Source organism: Aquarana catesbeiana, linkage group LG12, assembly GCF_042186555.1.
Source record: "Aquarana catesbeiana isolate 2022-GZ linkage group LG12, ASM4218655v1, whole genome shotgun sequence".
In the NCBI taxonomy this organism is placed as follows: domain Eukaryota; kingdom Metazoa; phylum Chordata; class Amphibia; order Anura; family Ranidae; genus Aquarana; species Aquarana catesbeiana.
This window is the reverse complement of record NC_133335.1, coordinates 83,706,741-83,726,321: the sequence shown is the minus strand read 5'-3', so window position 1 is coordinate 83,726,321 and position 19,581 is coordinate 83,706,741. Positions and strand designations below refer to the sequence as shown.

Below are 19,581 nucleotides of genomic sequence, written 5' to 3'. Positions count from 1 at the left end.
ATTTGTATTTTTTAATCTGCCGAACAACAAATTGGCCAAAAAACTGTATTCGTCTTCTAATAGTGTATACGGTATATCTCCTCCAATAGTGTATATACAGTATATCTCTTCTGTCTGTTATTCTCAGAGTGGATTCAATATTTTGCTCCCTAACCATATAGTTGGTTGTTTATATTTACCACTGCACAGAGATATTTAAGAATAAATTGCTTTTTTTTAAAAACTTTACATATTAACTAAATTATACACCACACTTTTTTTTTTTAAGGTTATTAACCAATTAATCGAAACAATAATCAACCAACTAATCAATTATGAAAATAATCGTTAGTTGCAGCCCTAGTGCAATTGTTAAAAAAAGTGAATAATAGTTCCATTGATATCAAAGCTTCTAAATAACAGTTGCACTATAGCAAAAACAATCCATCCAGCTAATTTATGTTGCAATTATCAAGATCACACTGCAGGTAAAATAGTAGCGATAGTAATGGGTCCTTCAAAGTGTTGCCACACATATCCTAATATATCATGACAGGCTTCCTCAGAGGGTGTAGCCAGAGTCTCTCTCTGTGGTTACCAGGACAGTGTTTTTGTCTTCTAAATATGGTGTAAAAATTCAGGCCATTGTTTTCCACGATTCCAGCACTGCCCACTTTCTGAGCTTCTTGATACCCATGGACCTTGGGGTACAAAAACGAGGTTGACGGCACAGAAGTGTACAAAAATACGAGCAGTGGCTTCACCCAAAAATCATCTCATTCCTCACCTAAGCAACACTGACTTTACCCTGGCCTGCCTCCTCCATCCCCCCTTCCTCCTGCAGCCTCCTAGGATAATGTCAAACATCCCAGGAGGCTACAGGACCAGTTTCACAGCTGTCAGCGATTTCACACATGCACAGTAGGGGGCAGCTGTGAGTAATCACAGCTGCTGCTGAAGCCAAGATGGCGGCAAGGAGGACTCATAATCTTGAAAAGAACCAACTGTTTGGAAGACAATACTGGACTTCATGGGCTGATAAGTATGTGTTTCTTAAACGTCAGCAGCTACAATATTTGTAGTGGATGACCTTTAATTTTTACACACCCGACTGAATTTCTATCTTAAGGTTAAATGAGCTGATGACAGCACACTTGCAGTCTTGGTTGGCACTTACAGTTTACTGTAACTAACATATAAAAATGTTACTCTACCTCCCAAAATTGTTCTGCAAATATACCTATAAATCAGTCCTCATAAATAACATGCACAAAATATATATAAGACAGAAGAGTTTATAAGTTTAATCATGAGAGTCCAGGAAAGTCCCAAATAAAAAAAACAATAATTCTTTCTTAGGTGTTCCTGTGCACCTTGAACACCTCTATGTAAATGAAACGCATAGGGAGGAGCTTTGGTGGTGACGTCATCACGCCCCCCTGGCTTTTTGGAGCAGTGTGGCAATTTCAAGCTGTCTCTTTTTCACACTTTCTTTTTACCCTTTCTTTTTATTAATAAACAGGTCTTGAAGATACTACACTATGGATTTCTACTTTGTTTTCCTCCTGCTTGCATTATTATTATTATACAGGATTTATATAGCGCCGACAGTTTACGCAGCGCTTTACAACAACATTAGGGCAGACAGTACAAGTACAATACAATTCAATACAGGAGGAATCAGAGGGCCCTGCTCGTTAGAGCTTACAATCTAGGAGGGAGGGTCAAGTTATACAAAAGGGTAATAGCTGTGGGGGATGAGCTAATGGAGAAAATAATGCAGTTGTTAGATGGAGGCAGGATAGGCTTCTCTGAAGAGGAAAGTCTTCAGGGATCGCCTAAAAGTGGATAAAGTTGGAGACAGTCTGACAGATTGGGGTAGGGAATTCCAGAGGATGGGCGAGGCTCGGGAGAAGTCCTGGAGGCGGATATGGGAGGAGGTGATGAGGGAGCTAGAGAGCAGGAGATCTTGGGAGGAACGGAGATGGCGTTTAGGTTGGTATTTTGAGACTAGGTTAGTGATGTAGCTGGGGGCACAGTTGTGGATGGCTTTGTAACTTATTGTTAGTATTTTGAATTTAATTCGTTGGGCGAGTGGCAGCCAATGGAGGGATTGGCAGAGAGGGGTAGCAGACACTGATCGGTTTGTAAGGTGGATGAGTCTGGCAGCAGCATTCATGATGGACTGAAGGGGGGATAGTCAATTTAAAGGTAAGCCAATGAGGAGGGAGTTGCAGTAGTCGAGGCGAGAGATAACCAGGGAGTGAATCAGGAGCTTTGTAGTTTCACTGGTTAGAAAGGGACGTAGTTTAGAGATGTTGCGGAGGTTGAGGCGGCAAGCTTTGGAAAGTGATTGGATGTGGGGCTGAAAGGAGAGTTCAGAATCTAGGATAACACCTAGCACCCTGACATGTGGGGACGGGTGGATGGTTTTGCCATTGCTCTTCACAGAGAAGTCAGGGGAAGAGGCACATGGGGGAGGAAATATTATAAGCTCGGTTTTGGACAAGTTGAGTTTGAGGAAGTGGTGTGACATCCATACAGATATGTCGGTTAGTAAGTTAGTGATGCGTGAGGAGACTGATGGAGTGAGTTGAGGGGTGGAGAGATAGGTTTGTGTGTCATCAGCATAGAAATGATATTGAAAGCCATGAGAGGCTATCAGCTGACCCAGGGAAGAGGTGTAGATTGAAAATAAAAGAGGTCCAAGAACAGAACCTTGGGGGACCCCGACAGAGAAGGGAAGAGGAGTGGAGGAAGTAGAATTGTAAGTGACACTGAAGGTGCGTTGGGATAGGTAGGATGAGAGCCACTGAAGAGCACAGTCACGGAGACCGATGGAGTGAAGTTTTTTTGAGGAGGAGGGGGTGGTCAACCGTGTCAAAGGCAGCTGAAAGATCCAGAAGTAGGAGTACAGAATAGTGTCCGTTGGTTTTTGCAGTTAGTAGGTCATTTGTGAGTTTTAAAAGAGCAGTTTCTGTGGAGTGTTGAGGGCGAAATCCAGATTGAAGGGGATCAAGAAGGTTGTTTTTAATGAGGTGGTCACTCAGTTGGTTGTAAACCAGGCGTTCAAGGAGTTTAGAGGAAAAGGGGAGCAAGGAGATAGGGCGTAGGTTGTTAAGATTGGTAGGGTCCAAGGATGGTTTTTTGAGTATGGGAGTGACCAGTGCATGTTTTAGAGCATCGGGGAAGACGCCAGAGGTGAGGGAGAGATTGAAGATGTGGGTTAGAGAGTGTAGGATGGGGTCAGAGGGTGACCGTAGCATTTGAGAGGGAACAGGGTCCAGGGGACAGGTAGTTAGGTGGGCGATAGAAAGGAGTTTAGCAACTTCGTCTGGAGTAGTAGATTTGAATAGAGGTAGTGTCAGTTGTATCTGTTGACATGGGGTCTTAGCTGGGGGAGATACCTGTAGAGTGGAGATTTCATCACGGATTGTATCAATCTTGTTTTTGAAGTGATTAGCGATTTCCTGGGCAGTGAGTAAATCAGTGGGGGGAGGCGGTGGAGGACAAAGTAGAGAGTTGAAGGTAGAGAAGAGTTTACGGGGATTGGATGAGAAGGTATTAATAAGAGTTGTAAAATAGGTTTGCTTGGCAGTGTGGAGGAAAGAATAGTATTTTTGGAGGGCAGATTTGTATTGGTTGAAGTCTTTGAGAGACTTAGTCTTGTGCCACAGACGCTCAAGAGCGCGACTACGTTTTTTGAGAATTTTAGTGTCATCTGTTTGCCAGGGTTGTAGGGGTCGAGGCCTGATTCTGCGTGTAGTAAGGGGAGCGAGCTTGTCCAGGGTGGAGGACAGAGATTTATTGTAGATGGATATGGCTTGGTTGGGGCAGGACAGGGGGGAGATTTTGTCATAGAGGTGGTCGGTAGCAGAGTAGAGGAGAGAGGAGTTGAAGTTGCGAAAGTTTCTACGGGTGACGGTTAGGCGATTGGAGGGAAAGGTGGTGGAAGACAGGGGGAGAGAGAAACTAATAAGGTGGTGGTCGGAGAGAGGAAAAGGATTGTTTGAGAAGTTGCATGGAGTGCATAGGTAAGAGAATACAAGGTCAAGGGTGTTGCCATCAGAGTGAGTAGAAGCCTGTACCCATTGCTTCAGGTCAAATGAAGAGGTTAGACTAAGAAGTTTAGAAGTAGCAGGAATGTTTGTATTAGCAGGGATGTTGAAATCACCGAGAAGGATTGTGGGAATTTCCGAAGAGAGAAAGTAGGGTAGCCAGGCAGAAAACTCATCAAGGAAAGTCGATAATGGTCCAGGGGGCCGGTAGATCACAGCAATTCTTAGGGAAGTGGGAGAGAATAGACGTATACAGTGGGCTTCGAATGATGAGAGTGAAAAAGAGGGAGGAGGGTGAATAACCTGGAAGGTGCTCTGGGGGGATAGGAGGAATCCCACTCCACCTCCCTTGCGTCCATTAGGCCTGGGGGAGTGAGTCCAGTGAAGGCCACCCTGGGAGAGGGAAGCAGGAGAAGGGGTGTCATATTCGTGGAGCCAGGTTTCTGTGAGAGCAAGTAGATTAAAGGAATTAGTGACAAAGAGGTCATGAACAGCAGTGAGTTTGTTGCAGACAGAGCGGGCGTTCCAGAGGGCGCAGGAGAGAGTGAGGCTGGTGTTGGCAAGAAGAGGAATGGAGACTAGATTGTGTAGATTGCGACTACTGCCAGAGGGTGTAGGGTGATGGTGATGGGTGTGTTGGGCACAGTTAAATAAAGTGGGCCCAGGGTTTGGGGAAATATCTCCAGCGATTAGGAGAAGCAGAAGAGTGAGGGAGGTAATATGAGAATATGACTTGTATGAGGGGACATGCTTCAGTATCCTGGGGGGTATGTTAGCAAGTGGACTTAGAGTTAGAAAGAGGTGATGAGTGCAGTAATAGGGGGAGGGGAGAAGTGAGGGTGATATGTACAGGTTGTGGGGTGGAGCAGAGGGATGTAGAAAAGAGAGTTTGAGGAGAGAGGCAGCAATTGTGAAAAGGAGGAGAGGTAAAGAGTGCATGTTTCAGAGAGGAAGATGATAAGATTAGGAAATGGGGTCACCTGCAGTCTTTTATAGTTTGCTTTGTGCAAATCGCTGAAGTGCAAGAGCGGAAGTGCCACTTATTTTAAGAACGCCACTTCTTTGGAAGAACCCCCTGTATGTGCAGCCCCCTGTATGTGTTCCCCCGTAAGGAAGGCCTTGTTTTTATACTGTGTGTTGGGTGTGGGTTGAATCTGGCAATTAATCAATTAGGAGGGCATATTAGCAACACAGCTAGAAGGGCATAACTTTCACACCACAATCAAACTGCAAGGGGACTAAAAGGCCAAAATTGTAAAGATAAGGCAACCCATAATTTAGGTAAGACTTAATGGCTAAATAAACATTGAAATAATGTGAGCATGGCTACAGATGGAGTTGAAACAGTGGTGACAAACAGATTTACCCAATAAGCTTTTTTGCAGTCATGCAATGTTCAGTTTTAAGGTATGTGGAGATATAAACGCAGGTTTACCCAATAAGCTTTTTTGCAGTCATGCAATGTTCAGTTTTAAGGTATGTGGAGATATAAACGCAGGTTTACCCAATAAGCTTTTTTGCAGTCATGCAATGTTCAGTTTTAAGGTATGTGGAGATATAAACGCAGGTGTACCTGTGAAGAGAGAACAAAATGATCAGATGGATGGAGCAAGAGCGGAAGTGCCACTTATTTTAAGAACGCCACTTCTTTGGAAGAACCCCCTGTATGTGCAGCCCCCTTGCATTAATGTGGTTTATGTAATCAGAGTACCTGCAAAGAAAAGGCTGATTATAATTGCCAGACTGATAATTACATAAACCACCTCAATGCAAGCAGGAGGAAAACAAAGGAGGAATCCATAGTTTATCATCCTCAAGAACCATGTATGTGTTTTCATCTACACAGATGTCTTCAAGGGGCACAGGATGAAGACATTTGTGTAGACGAAACGCGTAGAGAGAAGCTTTGGCAGTGACATCATCACGCCTGCCAGCTTTATAAAGTGGTGTGGCGATTGCATGCTTGTCTCTTTTGCACACTTTCTTTTTTATTAATTAATGGTTCTTGAGGATATTACACTATGGATTTCTCCTTTGTGTCTGCTTGCATTGATGCGGTTTATGTAATCAGAGTACATACATAGAAAAGGATGATTATAACTTTCAGTCTGATGATTTCTGAAGATAAAGCACTAGCTGACTTCCATAACCTTAAGGTCTGTTTTTTTTGGTAAGAGGTTTATTCAAATATGTATTTTTTTATTTGGGACTTTTTTCACTTATCTAACACACAGTTGAACTTGTAAACTCTTCTGTATTATATCAGTATTATTATTTTGTGCATACATCAGTCTATTTATGAGGACTGATTCATATGTATATTTGCAAAGCAATTTTGAGATATAGTGTAACACATTTTATATATGTTAAGTTGTGTACATTCGTTTCACTGTCTTAAAGAGACAGCGCGCCACGCTTTTTTGTTTATGCGTTTTGGGTATTCTAGTATTTGGATACCAGTGAGTGCTGCTATTATTAATTATGTAGTAATAGTTCACAAATCACATGGTCTTTGGCACTAAGTGCAGATTGCTTTCACCATTATAATTACAATTTACCGAGTTTACTTTTTTCACTCCCTAAAAATTGCATAGATTTTAGCTCTTGGATCGTTATTCAGCACAAGGTGGTTCTAAAGGCTCAAGGTTTTTTACCTTCATGCATTTTATGCATGAAGGTAATAAAAACTTCTGTGTGCAGCAGTCCCCCCAGCCCCCACTAATACCTCGGCTCTCCTGGGACTCCCACTCCTCATTGGCCATTGGCTCCCACTACTGTCAATCATAGCCAGTGAGCCATTGCGATTCTGTGTGTGAATGGACACACAGAGCAGCTGCTCTGGAGCGAGCCTACTTAGGGGCACTCAGTAGGAGCACCGGCGGGGGACCTGAGAAGAGGAAGATCCATTGCACAGAGCAGGTAAGTATGACATGTTTGTTATTTAACCACTTCAGCTCGAGAAGCTTTACCCCCTTCATGACCAGGTCGTTTTTTGCGAATGCAAACTTAATTATTTGTGCGGTCGTGCGATGCTGTACCCAAAAAAAATGTAAGTCCTTTTTTTCCCACAAATAGAGCTTTCTTTTGGTGGTATTTGATCGCCTCTATGTTTTTTTTATTTTTTGTGGTATAAACAAAAAAGACAGACAATTTTTGAATAAAACTAATTTTTTTACTTTCTGCTATAAAACATATCCAATAAAATGTCTTCATCAGTTTAGGCCAATATGTATTCTGCTACATATTTTAGGTAAAAACATCAGGGGTGATCAAAGGGTTAACTGTGTGCCTAGCCAGTGTTTTTGTACAGTGTGGGAGGTGCTTGTACTAGGGGAAGGCATAGAGCCATGCCCCTGCTTTGCAGGAACACAGGATCCATGCATTCCCTACTGACAGAACGGCAATCTGCCTTGTTTACATAGGCAGACCTCCATTCTGCCTGTGTACCGATTGATCAGCGGGTGCCCGCGGATATCAAGTCCGCGGTACCCACTGATCGGCTCCCGCTGTGATTACACACTGGTGATGCACCCACTACCCGGAAGAGCCGGACCACATATATATATATATATTCATGAACTGGTGCACAGCTGCCGCCCTGTAGCAGTAAAACAGCTATAGAGTGGTAAGCAAGTGGTTAAACAAAAAAAAAATGCCTTTAATTTCATTTTGATATCTTGGTTTCCTCCTACCAAACCAACATCTGTGTTATCATATTATTTTATATAACTATTCACTTTAAAATGTTCCCCTTCAGGTACCATGAGTGGATGAAGTCGGAGGAACTCCAGAAACTTACAGCCTCTGAGCCCCTGACCCTGGAGCAGGAATATGATATGCAGCGCAGCTGGAGAGAGGATAATGATAGTAAGTGGCCAATTATCAATAATGATATTAGTCTGTTCTCTGGAAGTCCAGTGTAAACTTCAGAAACCGTTCCATTTTTTTTTTCCTACTGTAGTGTAGACAGTGAAATGTTAGTTGCTATTGACAACATTTTTTTGTCCACTTTTAAAAAGCAGACATCATTTTTAGTATTCCACTTCCTCTAGCACTTCTCAGAGCCGCCTTCTCTTTTACTGTCTTAGGGTGATACTTGTTCTATGGTGAATGATCACCACTTGTGCCCCAATACTTTGTGTGATCAGTTTACAGATCAATCATTTATTTCATTGAGGTACTTATATAGTGCTGACACTTTTACATAGCACTTGAACTCCAGGCAGATAGTGTATTGGACACAAAATAATGTAACTCTATATTCATTATTACATCAAGTATGTTAAATACCTAAATCTAATTTCATATCAGCCTCTTGCAGTCACTTACAGCAGAGCACAGACTGGGAGAAAGAAAAGCAAGAAAAGGAGCCAGTCAGCTGTGCTACAGTGCTCATTTGCCAACAAGAAGCATGCTGATAGGAGGAGAGAACAGAAAGATAAGCTCTTTAACACTTCATTTTTCACTGTCCAATCACAGTCTAAGTGAGGGACATGACCTGTAAATATTACTAAACTGCAGCAGATAATATACAGGTCTTCTGCCCTGACAGACAGTGGCAGAGCTGTGTAAATTTTAGGAGTGGATAGACAGACATTTGATACATGCCCCATCCTGATGTACTGAATTCATCTCATTAAATGGTCATATAAAAAGTAAAAATATTTCCCACTTTACATTTTAGAGTGTACCTTCATCATACTGGATGCTGAGAGATGGGATCAGGGATGCCCAGAAGAGCAGTGCATGGTGGGAGATGTTAATTTGTTCATCGCTGACCCTGAAAACCCGACATTAGCAGAGATTGAAATTATGATTGCAGGTGAGTCTCAACTTATTTCCATTACATTTCTTTATTTGTAAACCTTTTCAAACGTTTACAGGTTTATGTTTTAAGAAGAAAAATTTTAAAAAAGTGTTTTTTTTTTCCAAAGAAATTATTCTTCAAAAAAAAAATTTTTATCTACACTTGGGGGCAGGGAAGGTCAAAAGAGATGCTTGAGCTGCCTTTTTACCACTTTCCAGCTGCCCCCTGTAAAGGCAGACCAACAGGGTTGTATCCATGCCACAGGCATGATGCTGTTCTTTATGGCCATGGCAAAAATGATCACCCCTGTCGCATATGGCAGGCAGTACTGCTGCTGAACACAACCCATTCAAGTGAATGAAGCTATGCCGCAACTGGTGGTGCAGGTTTTTCAGAGATTTAAACAAGTGGTAAGGAGGCAACAGTTCATCTCCTTGCTGCCTGTCCAATGCCTCTGAAAAGAAATCCACTATGGATCACTTTTCAGAGAGGTGGCAAGGTCTAAACTTAACCTTAGATGCTTTAGTTAGCTGTTATTGCCAGTTTTACTATTTAGTGAAAGTCTGTGTCTCTTTGTAGAGTACATGCCTCATAAAGCTATGACTATAGCAATACCTCAACAAATTGCAGAATTTCTATAGCAGTTATGACAAAAAGCTATTGATGCAGCTACAGACATATTATGAAAGCTAAAATGTTGACTAACCACTTGCCACCCAGGCCAATTCTGACATTTCTCTCCTACATGTAAAAATCATCATTTTTTTTTTTTTGGAAAACAGATTTGTGCTTAAAAAAAAAAAAGAACAGAACAGTAAAGTTAGCCCAATTTAGCCCAATTAGCCTCAACCCCCTACTCATTCACATAGGGGGCCAGGATCTGGGAACACCCTTGCTAAAGGGGGCTTCCAAATTCTGATAAGCCCTCCTGCCCCAAAGCACCGCCCTATGTTGAGGGCATGCGACCTGGTATAGTTCAGGAGGGGGGCGCTCGCTCGCTCGCCCCCTCACTTTCTTGAACTGCTGGGCTGCATTCCTCTTCAGGTCTGGTATGGATTTGGAGGGACCCCACGCCATATTTTTTTTTTGGAGTGGGAGCCCCCTCCAAATCAATACCAGACCGAAGAGCCTGGTATGGGTTGAGGGCGACCCCACGCCGCTTTTCCTCTGGCAATTTTCAGGTGGCAGTTCTTCTTTTAACATTCAGCTGTCAGTGGGGAACCTGCTGACAGCTGATGACTCATCCGTTGTTAAGGATGCGGCGGCCGCTCCTTAGCAACCAAGCTATGTATGGTGTTTTTAAGGCCCCTTTCACACATTCTGTCTGTTTTTCATTCATCCGTTGATGGATGAAAATACGGACATCAATGTATCTCTATGGAAAAACGGATGTAAATGGATGATCATCCATTTACAGCAGTTTACATCCGAATCCGTCATCATCCGTTTTTTTTAAACTGATCAAAGCTGTATTTTTCTTCCGTTTAAAAAATGGATTGGACTAAAAATGGATGTAAACTCAGTTTTTCATCCGTTTTTGCATTGTTAGTGAATGTAAAAAAAAAACTGATGCAAAATGGATGAAAAACTGATGAGCACGGATAGAAAAACTGATGACCATTGATGAAAAATGGATGAATACTTGATCCATTTTGACGTGACTGAACTGATGAAATGAACTGTCTGCGTGTGTGAAAGGGGTCTAAAGGGTGAAAAAAGTTTTACATTTTTCTGCATTAAACCTCATTTGCCATGTAGTTGCCCACCCCATTAATTTGTTCAGATCTTCTTGCAAGATTTCCACATCCTGCGGAGAAGTTATTGCCCTGCTTAGCTTAGTATCATGCGCAAATACAGAGATTGAGCTGTTTACCCCATCCTCCAGGTTGTTTATGAACAAATTAAATAGGATTTAATTCTAAATCCAATTTAAGGATTTAGAATTAATTAAAGGACAGAACCCTGGGGGACCCCACTTTCCACACCAGACCATTTTGAGTACTCCCCATTTACACTACCCTCTGAACTCGCCCTTGTAGCCTGTTTTTACTCCATGTACTCACCCTATGGTCCATGCCGACATACCTTAGTTTGTACAGTAAACGCTTATGGGGAACTGTATCAAGTGCCTTTGTGAAATCCAGATACACCACGTCTACGGGCCTTCCTTTATCTAGATGGGAGCTCACCTCCTCATAGAAGGTTTATAGATTGGTTTGGCAAGAACGATTCTTCATAAATCCATGCTGATTTCTGCTAATGATACCGCTGTCATTGCAAAAATCTTGTATATAGTCCCTTATCATATCTTCCAAGAGATTGCATACTATTGACGTTAAGCTAACTGGTCTGTAATTCCCAGGGATATTTCTTGGTCCTTTTTTAAATATTGGTGCTACATCGGTTCTTCTCCAATCAGCTGGTACCATTCCAGTCAGTAGACTGTTCGTAAAAATTAGGAACAATGGTCTGGCAATTACTTGACTGAGTTCCCTAAGGACCCTCGGGTGCAAGCCACCTGGTCCCGGTGACTTATTGATGTTAAGTTTTTCAAGTCTATTCTTAATTCTGTCCTCTGTTAGTTTCCTGTGACATGTCATGAGGATAAACCTTGCAGTTTTGGTTACTGAATCCCCCTGTTTCCCTCGCGAAGACTAAGGAGAAGAATGAATTCAAGATCTTCGCCATCTCTCCATCCTTAGTAACCAGATTCCCTTCATCATTCTTTATGGGGCCAATATGATCTGACTTCCCTCTTTTACTATTTATATTAAAGAATTTCTTGGTATTGTTTTTACTCTCCTCCGCTATGTGTCTTTTGTCTTCTATCTTAGCCGCCCTAATTGCACCCTTACATTTCTTGTTGCATACTTTGTAAAGTTGGAATGCTGATGACCCCTCAGCCTTGTATTTTTTGAAGGTCTTCTCCTTTGCGATTATATGCATTTTTACGTTGGAGTTAAGCCACCCAGGACTTTTATATGCTCTTTATAATTTATTTCTCATCGGGATGCACTGGCTAATACCCTTATTTAATATGCTCCTAAAGCAAACCCATCTCTCCTCCGTGTGCTTTGTTTCTAAGATTTTATCCCATTTAATATCTTCTAGCAAGGTTCGTAGGTTAGGGAAGTTGCCTCTTTTGAAATTCAGTGTCTTTGTATTCCCCTTATGTTTCCTATTTGTGTGATTTATACTGAAACTAACTGACCTGTGATCGCTGTTTCCAAAATTGCCCCGTATTTACACATCTGTGATCAGGTCTGTAATGGTTGGTAATCAGTAGGTCTCGTAAAGCTTTGTTTCTTGTTGGTGCATCTACCATCTGACCCATAAAATTGTCCTGCAAGGCATTTAGAAAATGGCGAGCTTTAGATAAATGCGCGGTTCCTTCCACCCAGTCTATGTCTGGGTAATTAAAATCCCCCATTATAATGACACTTCCCATAATTGCTGCCATTCCAAACTGTGATAGGAGGTCTGCCTCCCCCTCCTCCCTCTGGTTAGAGGGCCTATAGCATACTCCCAGTATTACTTTCCCCTTAGTTTCCTACATCAGAGTGCCTGTCGGAATCCCCTCCTTACACCAGGGTCCCTGTCAGAGTCCCATCCTTACACCAGGGTCCCGTCAGAGTCCCCTCCTTACACCAGGGTCCCCGTCAGAGTCCCCTCCTTACACCAGGGTCCCCGTCAGAGTCCCCTCCTTACACCAGGGTCCCCGTCAGAGTCCCCTCCTTACACCAGGGTCCCCGTCAGAGTCCCCAACTTACATCAGGGCCCCCCATCAGCGTTCCCCCTTACATCAGGGTCCCCATAAAAGTTCCCCCTCATATCAGGGTCCCGATAAAAGTTCCCCCTTACATCAGGGTCCCCATCAGAACCCCCCAAACATCCAAAAGCAGAGATCATAGGCAGTGTGTTGACCCTAATCCTCAATCAGTGTTCATTGAGGATACACCACTAACCCTAGCTGGGGGCCAGGTAAAATCTTGTAACGGTCTGGATGTGGGCTGTAGTTTAGAGATGCTGATCTAGTTTATAAAGTGATCATTGACACTTATTTAATATGCTATGATGCAAAAGAAGACATACAATAAAAAAATGACATTGAAACGGACACACTGGCTTTTGAGAGTGTGTCATGAGAGAGCCCTGCTCCATCACTCACTGTGTGTAGACTCTGAAACTCTCTTATCATTTGTAGAAATGTCCCGGATGTTCTTGTTCATCACACACAACACATCAATTTGCACTCTCATAATGTCTTCTTACATCCTCTATGTCTCCTGCCTAATTAGCTTTCACTTCACATGACCATGCTCTGAGCAGCCCTTAATAAATGTCACTGCCATATTTCTCTAATTCATTCATCAATCTTTTAAGAATTCTGCATCTTGCTAATATATATCAATCTGAATTCTATTTTTAAACCTAGAAAATTCCAGTATAAGATAGGTCCTTACGGATGGCTGCACAATGAGCCCAGCAAGTTGTTTGGATGTAATATGCATCGGGTTGCATTCCCTGTCCTAAGTAAAATATGAATTTAGGGAGGTGATGCAGAAATGAGATGCCATTGATTTCTATGTACATACTGTCTTCCTGTTATTGAATTGTCTTACAAGCATTTTAACCAGAATTTCCCTACCACCAAGCTATTTGTCATTTGTGTGTTACTAATGGTCTGTTTTGTGTGTTTTGGCTTTTTAGAGCCCATGTGTCGTGGCAAAGGGTTTGGTGAAGAGTCTACGAGGCTCATGTTGTTCTATGGTAAGATATATAATTAGTTTACTTCTTGGAACTAGCATCCACTTAACCCCTCTGCTGAAGGCTTCCGGTGGCCAGTTAAGTGGGCTTCTATGTCGAGAGGCTGCGATTGGTTCTCACAGTGGTCACATGATTGAAAGCCTCATATATATGCAGCAGCTAGGTGCTAAAGCCCACATTTCCTACTGTCACATATATGCAATATGCAGTCGGGAGGAGGTTAGCCTGCAATATGTTAATATAATGTGCATTATTACCTCTTTTCCAGGTATTTCGTTTTTGAGCATCTCTACATTTCAAGCCAAAATAGGTCAGGATAACATGAAGAGTGTTCAACTATTCAACAAACTGCATTTTGAGGAGGTAAGAGCTTCTGCTTACCTACATAGCTCAGATAGTAAGCGTATGTGTTCTACAGTCATTATAAATAGAGCAACACCTGTATACGTAGGCTTATTATTTCCAAAATGTGTTAATTTATCAGTGTAGATATACAGGTGATACTCGAAAAATTAGAATATTGTGCAAAAGTTAATTTATTTCACTAATGCAACTTAAAAGGTGAAACTAATATATGAGATAGACTCATTACATGCAAAGCAAGATAGTTCAAGCCGTCATTTGTCATAATTGTGATGATTATGGCTTACAACTCATGAAAACCCCAAATCCACAATCTCAGAAAATTAGAATATTGTGAAAAGGCGCAATATTCTAGGCTCAAAGTGTCCCACTTTAATCAGCTAATTAAGCCATAACACCTGCAGAGGGTTCCTGAGCCTTTAAATGGTCTCTCAGTCTGGTTCAGTAGGAATCACAATCATGGGACAGACTGCTGACCTGACAGTTGTGCAGAAAACCATCATTGACACCCTCTATAAGGAGGGAAAGCCTCAAAAGGTAATTGCAAAAGAAGTTGGATGTTCCCAAAGTGCTGTATCAAAGCACATTAATAGGAAGTTATGTGGAAGGGAAAAGCGTGGAAGAAAAAAGTGCTCAAGCAGCAGGGATGACTGCAGCCTGGAGAGGATTGTCAGGAAAAGGCCATTCAAAAGTGTTGGGGGCTTTCACAAGGAGTGGACTGAGGCTGGAGTCAGTGCATCAAGAGCCACCCCACACAGACGGATCCTGGACATGGGCTTCAAATATCGTATTCCTCTTGTCAAGCCACTCCTGAACAACAAACAACGTCAGAAGCGTCTTACCTTGGCTAAAGAAAAACAGGATGGAAAGAAAATAAAGTAGATATGGCGCTGTTCTATATCTGTGTTTAAAGTTAACTAAATAAATTGGTTGGTGAATGTACGCGTGAAAGTGCAATTAACGTGTACGCTACATAGTTTCACATGTGTCCTTTCACCTAGAGAAGGAAAAATAATAATTGTAAAAATAAAAATTTTCAAAATGTAAAGATAAATATAAGTAAAGTACCAATTAAATAACCTCTGCGCAAATATGCCAAGTGCTAGACCGACAGCGGGACTGGTTATTCCCAATACATCCTCCAAAGAATGCGTTTAGAAGATGAATATTCCCATTAGTACTTTAAAGTGCTTCTGTGCAAAAATGTTATGCATTTAAAATTAAAAACATAATATGTGTATAGTCCCAACTTTAAATATCCAAAAATAAAGTGCTTCTGTGCTGGTGAAAACAATAGTTGTGTTGGTATTTTCACTTTGCAAAGGTGATCACAGCATGCATGCTTTATCCGTGCTCTTATTGTGGCTGCACTCACCGGAATCCCCCCCCCCCCCCCCCCTTGGGGTATGGAGCATTCACAGTATCTGCCACTGTGCAGCACTCTGGAGGCTGGATAATCCCTGATGTTTTAGCAGTTTCCACTCTTACTATAGAACGGCAGACAAAACTTCTTCCTAATTTTAGATATAGTAGGGGAGGGTTCGAAGACTTGTCAGGTTGTTATTGCTGTCTGTCCTGTGCAGCCAGCTTCTTCTGTCTCTCACCACTCATGTGGCAGATGACACCTTCCATAACATCTCAGCAGTGTCACAGGCTGATAGCTTCCATGCCACACTGCATTGAAGCAGTAATTGCTGCAAAAGGGGCCCAAACCAAGTACTGAGTACATATGCATGCTTATATACTTTTCAGAGGTCCGATATTGTTCTATATACAATCCTTGTTTTATTGATTGCATGTAATATTCTAATTTTCTGAGATTGTGGATTTCGGGTTTTCATAAGCTGTAAGCCATAATCATCATAATTATGACAAATCACGGCTTGAACTATCTTGCTTTGCATGTAATGAGTCTATCTCATATATTAGTTTCACCTTTTAAGTTGCATTAGTGAAATAAATTAACTGTTGCACGATATTCTAATTTTTCGAGTATCACCTGTATAAAGATGACCTTGCTTGAGTTATCGTACCCTAAGTTGCATTTATTGTGATTTAATGGTCAGACTTTCAGACAAAGTACTCTCTTTCTTTTGCCCCTGTGCCCTGACCTAAACCATCCCCAAGCCACAGATCCATACCTACTGAGATCCGTTGGCCACAGCCTTCAGGGATTGTCTATATCCCATTTTGCAAGATTTCCTCTGCTGGCGACACCCGTGTATTACACTCCCATAGACTTCTATGAGGCCATTAACCTGACCAAGAGAAGGACTAGGATGAGCACAATCAGGAAAGGGAGACTCGCAGAACGGTATGTAAACAATCCTGGAAGGCCACAGGCATCAAGTATCAGTAAGTATAGATCTGTGGAGGGTAAGGGTGGCATGGTTTAGGTAAGGGCACAAAGGTAAAAATACTAAGTACCTTTTTGTTCGAAACTACACTTAAAGTGATTGTAAAGGTTCAGGTTTATTTTTTAAAAATAAAAAACATATCATACTTGCCTCCACTGTGCAGTTCGTTTTGCAGAAAGTGGCCTCGAACACCGTCTTCCGGGGTCCCTCGGCGGCTCTCGCGGCTCCTCCCCACATCAGATAACCCCCTAGGAGAAGTGCTCTCCTGGGGGGTTACATTGCGGGCATGCTCCCGAGTCCAACATTCGGTGTCCATAGCTGCGAATGCCGGACTCGGTGGCGCCCACGTCATTGGATGTGATTGACAGCAGCGGGAGCCAATGGCTGCGCTGCTATCAATCTATCCAATCAAGAGCCGAGAACCACAAGCACAGAGAGCGCGTATCCACCGGGTGGAATGCCAGGGCTCAATTAAGTAAAATGGGGGGGGGCAGTCACTGCCAGGTGTTTTTTCACCTTAATGCATAGGATACATTAAGGTGAAAAAACATGAGGGTTTACAACCCCTTTAAAGTGGTTGTAAAGGCAGAAGGTTTTTTTATCTTAATGCATTCTATGCATTAGGATAAAAGGCCTTTTGTGGGTAGCACCCCCCATCACTTACCTGAGCCCCATCTCTGTCCAGTAATGTCCACAAGTTCCTCAGCTGTCCGGGACTCTCCTCTTGATTGGCTGAGACACAGCAGCGGCTTTATTGGCTCCTGCTGCTGTCAAAGTCAGTTAACCAATCAGGAGGATGAGGGGGTGGGGCAGAACTGGGGCTCCCTGTCTGAATGGACACAGGAAGCTGTGAATCAGCTTGGGTGCCCCCAGAACAAGCTGCTTGCTCTGGGGGCACTCAACTGGAGGGAGGGTCCAGGAGAGCCGAAGAGGGACCAGAGAAGAGGAGGATCTGGGCTGCTCTGTGCAAAACCACACAGAGCAGGTAAGTATAACATGTTTGTTATTTTTACAGAAAAAGAAACGAGACTTTACAATCACTTTACAATCAATTTAATCTTTAAAAAGCGATGAGGTGTGAAAGCAGAACAAGGATCGAGAGGCTGTAGGGGAATCCTTCCAAACAGCAGAATTTCCTCCTACTTTATGGAGGACAAGGTGGGGCCAATCTCTTCTTAAAGGGTCACTAAACCCAAAAATTCAAATGCAATATATTGCAGCTTGCCAGTCCTTAGAGGCTAACAACATTTTCAGCAAATACAGGAAAATTCCTGTTGACCTTGCCAGAAATGCAGTGTCCTTCCTGTGAGATAAAATAGAACATTTAAACAATGTTATCTTTTCCCCAGTAAACTGCTAATCCCTTCTCCCACAAGTAAGGGAGGTGAACAAAGGCAGACATGGTTGTAATCCAGCCTGGGTGACCACCATGGCTTCCTCCATAGATGCATTGAAGGAGTGAGCATAGCCACCTAGGGACAGGAAGTCACAGGATTAGCAGATGAAAACAAAGAGCAACAACTTGAAACAAACTAATGAAACCACCTTATATGAGAACTGCAATCTATTATATGTTTGTTTTTGGGTTTAGATACACTTTAAATCCTGGAGGAAGTTTGGGCCTGACAAGACATTGTGACCATGGCATGTGAACACCCCTGTCTGCCGCATCTCCCATAATGTAAAAAAGTTTTATTTACTTCAAAAGCCACTAAAATTGCACTTGCACCATAAACGTCGCTGGGGGGATGCAGACCGCACCCGGGTGACACCCGCCAGAGGGGTGACACCCATCGGCAGGCCGTGAAGTCTGGCATTCACTGTGTTGCAGCTGGTAGTGCAGCAGGCTTCCCAACCTGCATTTCAGCAAAAGCGGATGTACTGGAAGTCCCGCATGCATTTCGTCATACGCATGCGACATCATCCGCAGATCCTCCTGGACTTCTGGCATGTCAGTTCTGCTTTTGTTGGAACGCACACTGGGGAGCCAGCAGCACTTTTATTTATAACACTTTGAATACCAGGCTTCATGTTTACAGTGTAAATGCAATTTTAGTGGCTTTGAAGTAAATAAAACTTTTTTAAGCTATGGGAGGCTTCTCCTTTTACTTTTAATATTCCTGCTATGAGTGTCCAGTGGCTCGGAGAGGATCAAATGGAGACAAAGTGGGACCAGTTGGAGCAATATTAGAAAAGATATTCCCGGGCAATCCCTTTGGCTGTATAATGTTCCTGGCTTCCATCCTTGGTCTAGAGGTATATCACTACATCAGCAGGCGCAATATGACTTTCTTGCTTCTACATGAGGTCAAATTAATCTGGCGAATGTGGAGTTTGCTTTGGACACAGTGGATTGGAGCACACATTTATATTATGAAGCATGCGGGTGTATAAGAACACAACACACTACGTTTGTTTATTAGGACTTTTATTGGACATTTCTTATTCATATTTCTTCCATTTCGGTTCAAGTGCTGTTTTTGATATATTTGTTTCAAATAAGCCCAATGCCTTTTATATAATTCACTCACCTCTGCCCCACTGCATAGCCAAGATAGAGATGTCACTGTTTCTTATAGCAGTTTTCCAGCTTCCTGTGTCACTTGCTTATTAGATGAGCTGGCACATTACAACGGTATGGCTAGCTATTTAGAAATTGTATGAAGGACACAGACAGACAAAATATAGAAATATGAGTTGATGTTGGTCCTGTGTTGTTGGGCTTTTGTTTTTGATACTAGGTTCAGACCTATCCGTTTTTTTAGTGCCCTTTTGCAGAAACGCACAACAGTCTATTTAACATGGTTACCTATGGTACACGTTCACATCTATGTGTTTGTCAGCCGGTGCACTTTTGGAAAGGGTCATAAACTTTCTTTTTTTTCCCGCAGCAGATTGAGTTTTGCGTGTAATAAACTTCAATGGACCCGCACTAAAAACGCAATTGTTGCGTTTTTGATGAGTTTTTACGTTTTTTTTTTTGCGGTTTTTATTTTTGGCGCTATGAACAAAAAAGTAAATTTTGAAAAAAAACAATATTTTTTTTATTTTCTGCTATAAAACACATCCAATTTCTTCATCAATTTAGACCAATATGTATTCTGCTACATTTTTTTGTTAAAAAAACCCCAATAAGCATATATTGATTGGTTTGCGCAAAAGTTATAGCTTCTACAAAATAGGGGATTGATTTTATAGCATTTTTATTATTTTTTTATGTTTTACTAGTAATGGCGGTGATCAGTGATTT

The 19,581-nt window shown here is 42.2% G+C and overlaps 1 protein-coding gene across 1 annotated transcript in view; it reads left to right on the top strand.

Moving 5' to 3' along the window:
* The window catches only part of NAT9 (N-acetyltransferase 9), a 63,116-nt gene that overhangs the window by 30,635 nt on the left and 12,900 nt on the right, over positions 1-19,581 (top strand). The window contains exons 3-6 of the mRNA XM_073608158.1: positions 7,795-7,904; positions 8,722-8,859; positions 13,555-13,614; positions 13,880-13,974. Coding sequence (XP_073464259.1) covers positions 7,795-7,904; positions 8,722-8,859; positions 13,555-13,614; positions 13,880-13,974 — 403 coding nt within the window. The remainder of the gene's footprint in view (positions 1-7,794; positions 7,905-8,721; positions 8,860-13,554; positions 13,615-13,879; positions 13,975-19,581) is intronic.